The sequence below is a fragment of the Alosa alosa genome, chromosome 22 (assembly GCF_017589495.1).
Source record: "Alosa alosa isolate M-15738 ecotype Scorff River chromosome 22, AALO_Geno_1.1, whole genome shotgun sequence".
In the NCBI taxonomy this organism is placed as follows: domain Eukaryota; kingdom Metazoa; phylum Chordata; class Actinopteri; order Clupeiformes; family Clupeidae; genus Alosa; species Alosa alosa.
The window spans coordinates 17,857,785-17,870,284 of NC_063210.1; the positions used below are offsets into that span (position 1 = coordinate 17,857,785).

Below are 12,500 nucleotides of genomic sequence, written 5' to 3' on the forward strand. Positions count from 1 at the left end.
GTTGCTCAGTAGGTCTTAGAGCTGAACTGGTGCTGTTTCGACATAAAGTGATTTTTCTGAGGATAGACGATGAAGCCGGTAACCCAGTATGGGTTTCCTGGTGCGCGACCGTATTCTCGGCATGAGGGGAAACACAAACACAACACATCAGTTCCCCTCTGGCTCCCAGCAGTTCACACCAGCCAAAGTGACTCACTGGAAAGAAACACACACAGTTAAATGTACTCATACATGCATACACACACACACAGATGGGTAGGCACACATACACACACAGACACACATGTGTGTGAGCAAACAAACAAACACACACACAAACACACACACACACATGCTAAAATACTGTATACACATCACTTCCCATCTGTCTCTCAGGAGATCTCTACAGCCAAAATACTCTCTCTCTCTAAATAAGATACACACACATGTCCAGTGATACATACACAGCTGCCAACTCTCACGTGGGAGACACAATTGACAAAGATGTCAGTCTTTTGTGCCACATATGCTTTCTCTTACTTTTGGGCATACTGACTTACTTCTTGGTCCTTTCCTCTTGCCACCAAATCTCACAGCAAGCCAAATTTAGAAGGTGGATAAACATGTGTGCAAGAACAATTCATAGACTGTACTCACAAAGAATAATTCTCTCTCTCTCTCTCTCTCTCTCTCTCTCTCTCTCTCTCTCTCTCTCTCTCTCTCTCTCTCATACCTCATACACACACACACACATACACACACACACACACACACAGATGCTTTTTTTCTCTCTGTCGGTCTCCCAATTTTTCTCCTTTGTCTGCGATACAAGCTCCAACACCAATTGTATACCTAGATAATGGCTGAAACAACTCCATTTGTGGTCTAATGACCTCTATAAAAGTCCACTCCTGAGAGTTGTCCTGGTGTGTGTGTGTGTGTGTGTGTGTGTGTGTGTCTGTGTGGTGTGTAATGACCTTCCAGTTGAAGCAGACTGGAACAATAAAGCATCCGTATAACAAGCAAAAAAGTCTGGAAATATATATGTGGCTTTAAAAGCGTCGAAGCGTCGCGTCGCGTGTAGAAGCGTCGCGTCGTCGTGCATGCGTGCGTGTGCGTCGTGTGTGTGTGTGTGTGTGTGTGTGTGTGTTTGTCAAGGCTGTTGCACACATGTATCCAGATCGGAGTGGTGGATGATGATGGATGACTTTATTATGACCGCCAAGGCAGCTAAGCGAAGGGTCACATAGGCTTAGCTGGGATTTTTTTCTTTTTTTTTTCTTTCGCATGTCCAAATTTCCGTCAATGATTCCTGGGACACTGAAAGACCGCAGATGTAAAACTTGGTGGGTATAACCCCATATGGATAGTATGGAACCATCAAGTTGCTTTGATCTGTGAAATCACGTTGGACTGCACTCCCCGAAAGCAGGGTAGGCAGACACAGTTTTCTGTGAATATCTCGAGAACCGTAAGGTTTAGGAGGACCACCTTTTTTGTATGTTGATCTCAAGGGGCCAAGTGTCAACCCATTCCATAACCACTAATTTCATGTATAGCCACCTAGTTAAACAACACAAAAAGTAAAAATGAGGTGTTGTAATTGTAGGTATCTGTGGACCTAACATAGTCAAACTGCACAAAATTGGAAGTGTAGGATCATTTTGACACCTTCTGAATGCACGCCAAGTTTCGTGGAATTTTGTCTGTAAATACCAATAAATTAATTTTATATTACTATACACCAACTGGCCTTGTAGGTAATGGAGACAGTTTTCAGAATATCTCGAGAACCGTAGGCCTAGGGGTCCACCTTTTTTGTATGTTGGTTCTTAAGGGCATGTCCAGCCCATCCCATTACCAACTTATTTCATGTATAGCGCCACCTAGTTAAAAATTAAAAAAGCAAAAAAATTAGGTGTTTTCATCTCAATATCTCTGGCTGACAAGGTCAAACTGCACGAAATTAAAGTGTGGGATCATTATGACACCCTCTGAATACATGCCAAGTTTTTGTGTACTTTCGTTCATGGGGGGCCTTACAATAAAATAATTTTATGTGTACATTTAGTGACGCATTACACCAACAAAGGATTCAGGGACACTGAAAGACTGGGGTACACAAAACTTTGGTGGGCATGTACCCCACATGGATGGCATGGAACCGCCATATTTTCGTTTTCATCTGCAGCCCCAGCTGGACTGGACCCCCGAAAGGAGGGTGGGGGCAGAAACAGTTCTCTGTGAATCTTTTATGGTATGTTGGTCTCAAGGGCCCACATCAACCTGGCTCATAATCACTCATTTGTGATTTGCCCCTGTAAAAATGAAAATCAGTAGGATTAAAAGAAAGCCAAAAATAAATATTCATCATCATCATGGCTGCATTTTCAGTATTGGTCGATTTTATCGTTTGTCCACTAGATGGCGCATCGTTGCAGTGAGACGTAATTTTGTTGGAAGTTAAAAAGTGGGTTGGAAAAAACAATGGGCCTTTCCATACAAGGACTGTAATTTACCGCAGTGAACATCTAATAAGGATAGGGCGATGTTCACATGAAGTGTAATTCCATTTCTTCTTGAACCCGAAATAAATCTGAGGATGTTTATGGACATGCTTGGTTTTACTGCTGATGCGTTAATCTTGTAATATCAATAAGGACCACAGGTAATGTTACCCGTTAAGCGTTGGTTGAGTGATGGAGGCATTTGATTTATTGCATTTGTAGAAACTATAAATGCGGTTATACCAAACAAATGTATATAGCAGCACTGTTTGTATCTTTCGACTGTCATTTTATTGCCGTGCTACAAAATCATTCTGTGCAATGGAAGATTTACCAACGTTACCCGGTCTGATACAGTTTTGCCTATACATCGTGAGACTGAGGCGCCTGTTTATTTTGTTTTAAGTCGTGCAGGGGTGTGAGAGGGGAATCGATGTGCTTTGATTACAGCTTGGTAGTTGTAGTCTGTGAAATTAAAAGCACGTGTGTGTGAAGTATCCAAACAATGACACCTTCATTTCATTATGGCTGCTTTAGCAAAACACCTTAAGCTGCTGTGTAGTGGGTCCCATTTAGAAGTGGCTACTTCGGCGCTCCTTGACTCATGGAGCTGCGTGAATGTTATTACAACTTTTCGCCACGATATGACAGTTTAAGTCCGCTTGATGCTGTGGGCGTGAAGCCATTGGTTTCAAAGGAGATTTTATTTGTGTCGCCAGCATACCTTATAATCCTACCTGTAGCTTAGGGAAGCTAACAGCTTTCTATTAGGATCTAGTTTGTTAGTTACCGTTTTGTCATAACTCCCTGATGCATTTTGCATTTAGAATAGCCAAGCGTGTATATCTCAATCGGAAAATTAAACAATATCCGGGTGCCTATGGACTAGGCTGGGTGAACCAGCCTGATCTGGTCCGCTATTTATTTTTGATTTCTTAAAAGATTGAGCTTGGTCTGATGAAAGCCAGACTAGCCATGGACCTCAGTTAAACAATGCAAGGGAACATGAATCAGCCTATATTTGCACTAACAATAACGGACAAAAGCTCTTTCAACTTTGGCCCGTTAAAATGTGTATGAACAGTCTAGACGCGCATTTCATCAAGGCCCATTTGGACATGTCAGTTATTTGCACCACTGGTTAGATGTAAAACAGCATTTCGTTTTCAGACTAGGCTACTGTTACTTAATTTGTGCATTAACAATAACGTTTCAGACTACTGTTACTTAATTTATTGCATTGACAATAAATTATTACATGAACTAAAGATGACTAAAATCCTATGTAGAAGAAGAAACATTCACAAAAATCCATCCATCCAAAATGACCTTTGTTTTTGATAGCTGTTGAAAACGGCATGGAACTGACAGAGATGTTTTTTTGTTTAAAATACATAAAAAATAAATAAATAAATAAATAACATTATGCTGATACCCAAATGCTTTTTCCCAAATACAACAATGTAGCCTACAGGTGTAAGTGACCTTTCATCAATCCAGTTGCAATGGATGAACTGTGATGAACTGCCCTACTTGTGATTGTTTAGAGATTTTTAAAGGTTTTATAACAATGCCATCTTCTTTGGCTATTCTACAATCTATTCACCTTTTCAGCACCAGTAGGCTACTTTCTGTGCCGCTGCACACACACACTCAGGCATGCCAAACAAGCATACACAAAAGTTTCAAGAGTGGGGGATGGAGTAAAATATGGAGACAAATTGAAGTGTGATTTATTTTCGCGGAACGGATGTACAGGACTGAGCGGCGGTCATATTTTGTACCGCTATGCGGTACATCTAGTTTACTTAGCATCTGTACACAGATTCTGAGTCCACCTGATTGTGAAACTCTTCTTCTGCGTCTGAGTTTATTAGGCATCTATCTGAATCTCTGTTTGACACACACACACACACACACACACACACACACACACACACACACACACACACACACTAGTCACTAAGCTTATTTGTTTGCTTGTTTGTTTGTGTGTGTGTCCTCTGCTTCTCAGACGTAGGTGGTCCGGCTGACCCCATCGCCCCCACCATCGTGGTCCCTCCTCGGAACACCAGCGTTATCTCCGGGACCTCCGAGGTCACAATGGAGTGTGTGGCCAATGCTAGGTCAGTGTGTTTCCGTGACAACAGCACTACTTCCTCTCATTAGCCATTAGTCATTACAGTGTAATAATCAGGCATCTGATTTGGTAACTTGTATTGTCCACATGATATCCATAGGTATATTACAGCTGTAGAAAGCAAAGAAAGTCCTATGAAATATTTGTTCCAACCATTCACTAAATCTACTGATTCTCATTAGAGTAGCTCACCTACCTGGTAACGATAGATCAGCTAATTAGTGAAAGGTTCAGTGCACAGGTAGAACCAATACAGGCTTGGACTTTTACTTTCTGAAGCCGGACATTTACATGTCTAATTATACCTAATTATATGAATGAGACATTATGTTTTGAGACTCAAACTTCAGTCTAACTCTTAAATGACACTGTACTTAATAAAACAGTGACCGCTATGCAAAGATATTGTACACAATGAATCTTAGGTCTTTAAATGGTAAAAAAGTAGTTGCTCAGATTTAACCATACTATAGTTGAATCAATCAGAAGGAATCATAAGGACATCGTCAACAAAAAAATGTAATTTCATAGGCCTGCGTTCATTTATATCAATTAATGCATTAACTCACCATTACCTCCTATTTAAATCCTTTACAATCCATTACCTCCTACATCAGTAGATCAGTCTTGCACCATCAGACCATGCAGTGGTAATTAGCATAACTACATCATCCAGTAGAGGGACTTCAGTTATGGAAAGTGTCAGGACATACCAATGCTAAGATAATAGGTATAAACCTTGGTTCATAAGTGGGAAATTAAGGTAGATGTGAGATAATCATGGTAGATGTGAGGTAATCATATTATGATTTTATCTACCTTAATTTCCCACTCATGAACCAAGGTTTATACCTTGATTTTGCTACATTTCTTCAGCTACAGTATGAGGTTAAAACACAGGGGAGGGCTATACATGGGAATACATTTATTTTCTTGGTAACACTTTATTTTAATGTGTCGCTGTTACAGTGTACCTATCTAATTAGGTACAGTGGTACAACCTGTGTAACAACATGTACTATCAGGTACTATCATTGTACTTGCATTATGTATTTGTGGGTACCTACATATAGTTGTTACATTGTAATACTGAGTGCTTTTACAAAACTTTGCCAGTTGCCTACATTTTTCATCAGGGCAAAAGAGCTGACCTGAGACCTGCTGGATGGGGTAAATCGGGTCATGATAGATTTGATATACAAAGCATTCTTAGCTCCAGTCAAGGCCTCATTGTCTTCAGTGTACATGTTTTTGCTCTTGGGTGCTCCTTGTTGGGTGCCCCCAATCAATCCTCCCCACCTTTCTCAAGGCCTCATTGTCTTCAGTGCGTGTAACAGCTGTGCTGCTACAACCTTGTTACTCTTTAATACAGTGGAATAAACCTATTAAGTGTACCAGTTAATTACCCATGTACATATGACATGTATGCTATGTCTTCGATGTCTTGGAACAGGTCTACTAATTCACTACATAGTACATATATCAACTGTGTTGGTACACACTTATTGCTCTTTTGATACAGTGGCATAAACCCATTAAAATGAAGTGTACCAGTTAAGTACTTACAATTACATATTACATGTATGTTGTGTCATTTGGTGTCTTGGAACATGTCTGCCATTACCCTACATACTGTAGTACATGTATCAACTGTGTTGGTACACATGTATTACTCTTTTGATACAGTGGAATAAACCCATTAAAATAAAGTGTACCAGTTAAGTACTTACATCTACATATATACATCCTGTCAATGATGTTATGCATCCTGTAATTGATGTGTTGAAGCGTGTCTGCTGTTACACCACACAGTACATGTGAATTAGTAGACCTGTTCAAGACAAGACCTGTTCCAGTTAAATCCACTGTATCAAAGAGTAACAAGGTAGTAGCGGCACAGCTGTTTTGTACACTGAAAACAATGAGGCCTTGACTGGAGCTAGAATGCTTTGTATATCAAATCTATCATGACCCAATTTACCCCATCCAGCAGGTCTCAGGTCAGCTCTTTTGCCTCTGATGAAAATGTAGGCAAATTGGCAAAATTTTTGTAAAAGCACTCAGTATTACAATGTAACAACTATATGTAGGTACCCACAAATACATAATGCAATTACAATGATAGTACCTGATGGTACATGTTGTTACACAGGTTGTACCACTGTACCTAATTAGATAGGTACACTGTAATAGCGACACATTATCCTTCTTAATGATTAAAGCACTGATCTGATTCTGATCCATTGGGCTATTGGGCACAGTGGTTGATACACGGGTGTGGTCAATACACTGTTTTATCATTTCTAATTTGCACAAAACACTGTTGTGCGATTTAAACATGGCATGACTAATACTGTACACAGAAACTTACTCTTCTCTACTACATGTACTACAGATACTGCAACAGCAAATGTTCTATGTTCAGTGTTCTATCTATGACTACTATGGCTACTGCCAGAGGTGTGGCACTTTACCTAATGAAGCGCCCTTTCCACTTGTATGGTTACTGTTCCTATGCTTTCTATACCCAAGTCAGGCATCACAATGATATTGCATAGATATCACATCATTTATAAAATGCACTGCCATTCAAAAGTTTGGGGTCACTTAGAAATGTCCTTGTGTTCATCATTAATGTTGTAAATGACTGTTGTAGAAATAAATGTCTGATCTTTAATGCAATATCTACATTGCCCATTGTCAGCAACCATTCATCCAATGTTCCAAAGGCAAATTCTGTTTACTAATCTAAAATCATTTTAAAAGGCTTACTGAGTAAACATTGGAGAACCCTTTTGCAATTATGTAAGCACATAATGTTATCTGAAAACTGCTGCCCTGATTAAACAAGCAATGCTTACATGATCTCAGCTGGTATTCTGTCTTTAATGGAGTGAAATGGAAATTTCTTAGTGACCCCAAACTTTTGAACGATAGTGTATAATTGCACTAATGTATCATCCTCATATTTCATGTACTTCTAAAATGTGTCTCTCCCGCATAGCCACCATATGCTGATAATGCTATTAATGATAATAGTGATGGCTGATTGGTAATCATTATACATCATTCTAATCTATGCATCTGATTCGTTCTTCACCCCGTCAGACTTGGATAAAGCTTGCATCCCTGATGTTGTTGACAATAGAGATAAATATGATTATAAATATGTATAGACCCTTTCAATCTTTTCCAAGATGGTTTCCGGTTGAAACGTTCAAAACCAACGCAGATACAATGATACTTTGAATCAGATTTAACATAATGATCTAAAAAAAATGTGTTTGTTTGTCCCCAAATTACCATTAGCCCAATGTTGTTTTCTGTGGAATTTTACTCCGGTTAATCTTTGCTCTCAAAGCTCTCAAAGTACAACACTCACTTAACACTTTAACACTGAACACTGAAATGGTCTATACCCTCTCTTTGGGCTCCTTCAGGCCTTTGATAAAGTTGAGCATCAGCTGGAAGAAGGACGGCGTGCCGGTGAGAAATGGCCTGAGTGACTTCAACCGCCGCCTGACCATCCTGACGCCCCTGGTCAGCGACAGCGGCTACTATGAGTGTGAGGCTGTACTGAGGAGCAGCAGTGTGCCGTCTGTCAGCGCAGGGGCCCACCTGCATGTACTGGGTAAAGCGCACACACACACACACACACACACACACACACACACACTACCTGCACATGCTGGATAACCCCACCCCCCTCCCCCCCAACACATGGACACACATATGTTTTACGCACACAAAACACACACACACACACACACACACACACACTCACAATCACTCTCACACACACACACACAGGGGCTTACCTGAACATGCTGGGTAAACACACACGTGCACACACACACAGAGACATTCAAACAAACACAGACAACGAAACACACATGCACACACACACAGAGACATTCAAAACAAACACACACACACACACACACACACACACACACACACACACAGAAACATTCAAACAAACACAGACAGAAACACACACACACACACACACACACACACACACCACACACACACACACACACACACACACACACAGAGACATTCAAACAAACACAGACAGAAACACACACACACACACACACACACACACACACACACACACACACACAGAGACATTCAAACAAACACAGACAGAAACACACACACACACACACACAGACAGACACACACACACACACACACACACACACACACACGGGCACACACACACACACACACACACACACACACAGAGACATTCAAACAAACACACACACACACACACACACACACACACACACACGCACACACACACACACACACACACACACACACACACACACGCACATTAATGTTAATGGCCACACCTGACTTGGCCTCTACTGTGCCCGTAATGTTATGGCTTCATCAGATGAAACACACGGCCCCCCCGCTGGCCTTCCAACGCTTGCTTATCTCCAGCCCAATCGTTTGGAGTTAATGAACATGGCTGCCGAGAGCCCTCGTGTGTAGCCCTAGTGTTTTCGTGAGAACCCAAATCACTGTGTGATAACGCTGCCAAGGTCTTTCTGTGTTTATTTTATTTATTTATTTATTTTTTTTGCTGCAGTGTTTTATGTTCTCATGGGTTGGCTTCATTTCGGGGAGCATGAGATGAAAAGAAATAACAGAACATCTGGTGTAATGTTTGTGTGTTTGTGTGTGATATTATTATTGTGTCAATAATGTGTGCTAATAATATCTATTTGTATGTGTGTGTGTGTGTGTATCTGTGTGTGATGTCTTAATGATGTTATTAATTGTCAATATTCTGTCAATAATGTGTGTGATGTTTTCAATAATGTGTGTGTGTGTGTGTGTGTGATATTGTGTGTGTGTGTCTTTATTGTGTCTGTGTGTGTGTGTGTGTGTGTGTGTGTCTGTGTGTGTGTGTGTCTGTGTGTGTGTGTGTGTTGTGTGTGTGTGTGTGTTTTATTGTGTCTGTGTGTGTGTGTGTGTGTGTGTGTGTGTGTGTGTATTGTGTTGTGTTGTATTGCATTGATGTGTATTGTGCTGCATAATTTGGTGTAAACTGCTGACTGTGTTCACCATAACAGCAATGAGTTTTCAGGGTGGCAAACCACCAGAGAAACATGAAAAGGAATGAGTTAGTTAGTGGCTGAATGTGAGTTTGTGTGTGTGTGTGTGTGTGTGTGTGTTTGTCTGTGTGTGTGTGTGTGTGTGTGTGTGTGTGTGTGTAAGTTGGGGGTGGTCACTTAGTGAGAGAGAGTCTTATTATGAGTTCGGTCGAGGACAAAGCTACACATTCTCTTCTGCAATATTCCACCATTTCAGGAACTCCATGTTATATTTTCAAGGCTGATGACCCCCCCCCCTTCTCTCTCTCTCTCTCTCTCTCTCTCTCTCTCTCTCTCTCTCTCTCTCTCTCTCTCTCTCTCTCTCTCTCTCTCTCTCTCTCTCTCTCTCTCTCTCTCTCTCTCTCTCTCTCTGTTGTCCTTTCAATCAATCCCACAGAGCCTCCTCAGTTTGTGAAGGAGCCGGAGAAGCACATCACTGCAGAGATGGAGAAGGTGGTGGATATCCCCTGCCAGGCACGAGGTACAATCCAGCCCTAGCCGTCTCTTCCATCCATACCCACTCACAGTACAGGAAAGTGTGTAGTAGCCTGTGTAGTACATAGGTACTCCTACATGGGTAACAAGCACATGGGTGTTGTCAGCACTTTGTCCTTAGTTATAGTAGGATCTCTGTGACCTTTTCTACTATCCTCTCCTCTCTTCCTCATCTCTCCATCTCTGACCTCTTCTCCTCTTCTCTCTTCCTCATCTCTCCATCTCTGACCTCTCCTCCACTCTTCTCCTCTTCTCTCCTCCACTCTTCTCCTCTTCTCTCTTCCTCATCTCTCCATCTCTGACCTCTCCTCCACTCTTCTCCTCTTCTCTCTTCCTCATTTCTCCATCTCTGACCTCTCCTCTCCTCTCCTCCCCTCTTCTCCTCTCCTCTCTTCTTGATCTCTCCATCTCTGACATCTCCTCTTCTCTCCTCTTCTCTCTTCCTCATCTCTCCATCTCTGACCTCTCCTCCACTCTTCTACTCTCCTCTCCTCTCTTCCTCATCTCTCCATCTCTGACCTCTCCTCTCCTCTCCTCCCCTCTTCTCCTCTCCTCTCTTCTTGATCTCTCCATCTCTGACATCTCCTCTTCTCTCCTCTCCTCTCATCTTCATATCTCCATCTCTGACCTCTCCTCTCCTCTCCTCCAGGTGTCCCTCCTCCAGAGATCGTGTGGTACAAGGACGCGGTGCCCATTAGTCCGGTGAAGTACCCCCGCTACAGAGTGCTGGTCGGAGGCAGCCTGCAGGTCAATGGGCTCCTGCCCGACGACACAGGGATGTTCCAGTGCTTCGCCCGCAACTCGGCGGGAGAGGTGCAGACCAACACTTACCTGGCCGTTACCAGTGAGTAGCCCATGCGTCGGTCTGTATAACGCACCCCACTCACACTGGGATTGTGGGGCTCGTCCACAACCCCAGTGACTAGCCCATGCGTCCATCTGTACACGATTGATCAATTCAATACACTTAATTGGAATGAGTACGGCAAAGGAAATAGTGTTGCCAAAGCATATACTGTAACATACTGTACATACAAACATCAAAACATGACAATATTGTTAATACACAAAAATATGCTTATGGTACTGTTTTTTTTATCTACATTCATTTGTTGTTTTCCCCCCACAATGCTGTAATTGTATTTTTATTTAGTATTTTTAGTTCATTGTATTCCTCAGTTTTGGCAACTCTGCCTACAAAGAGTCATGCTAACAAAGAGGCATGCTAACAAAACAACTTCAATGGAATTGAATTGAATTGAATGGAAACACATGAACAATGCAGAGTCCTTCTTTCACTTGTTGGACTGTGCACAAGTGTTTATTCTCTACCATCCGATGTGGGTTCTGTCATGGATTGTCTTGTTGTCCCTCAAATGACTTTTCCCCATGAGTCTGTCTCCATCCATCTGTCTCTCCGGTCCAAACATGAATGAGTAAATCCAAAGAGATTTAGACCGACTAGCCAAGAGATTCTCCTCCTGTTTCTTTTCACTCTCTCTCTCTCTCTCTCCTCCCCTCTCTCTCCCATCCGTCCTCTCTCCTTCTGCTCTCCCTCCCCATCTTTCCCCATCTGTCTCTGTCCCTTTCATTCTGTCCTCTCTCATCCTCCATCTGCTGTCTTAGGATCTCTTGTCATGGGTGTGTGTGTGTGTGTGTGTGTGTGTGATGTGTGTGTGTGTGTGTGTATGTGTGTATGTATGTGTGTTGTGTGTGTGTGTGTGTGTGTGTGTGTGTGTATGTGTGTGTGTGTGTATGTATGTGTATTTGTGTGTGTGTGTGTGTGTGTGTGTGTGTGTGTGTGTGTGTGTGTGTGTTTTGTGTGTATTTGTGTGTGTGTGTGTGTGTGTATGTGTGTGTGTGTGTATGTATGTGCATGGCATGTATCAGGTGTGTGTGTTTGTCTGTGTGTGTGTGTGTGTGTGTGTGCAAGGCAGCGGGGTAGGGAGGGGTTATTTTTTAGATGGTGTGAAGATGTAAAATGTAAGCCTTATAGCTGAAGGTTTGGGGCTTCTTACTGATACTGATGTAATTCATGACAGCATATGACAACGCTTTAATAGAGGAGTTTTGGCCTCTCTCTCTCTCTCTCTCTCTCTCTCTCTCTCTCTCTCTCTCTCTCTCTCTCTCTATTTTGCTCTCTCTCTCTCTTTCTGTTTCTCTCTCTGTTGTCAGATCTAGTGAGGGGTTAGAATCAGTTTTCTTCTCAGGCTGTGATTAATGGCCTGTCGTGGGACACAGAGACACCAAGAGAGAGAGAAA

At 42.0% G+C, this 12,500-nt stretch overlaps 1 protein-coding gene across 1 annotated transcript in view; it reads left to right on the plus strand.

Moving 5' to 3' along the window:
* LOC125287295 (protein sidekick-2-like) overlaps positions 1-12,500 on the plus strand; it is a 358,155-nt gene that overhangs the window by 277,012 nt on the left and 68,643 nt on the right. Inside the window, 4 exon segments of the mRNA XM_048232907.1 lie at positions 4,501-4,612; positions 8,067-8,257; positions 10,141-10,224; positions 10,888-11,082. Of these exon segments, the coding sequence (XP_048088864.1) occupies positions 4,501-4,612; positions 8,067-8,257; positions 10,141-10,224; positions 10,888-11,082 (582 nt within the window).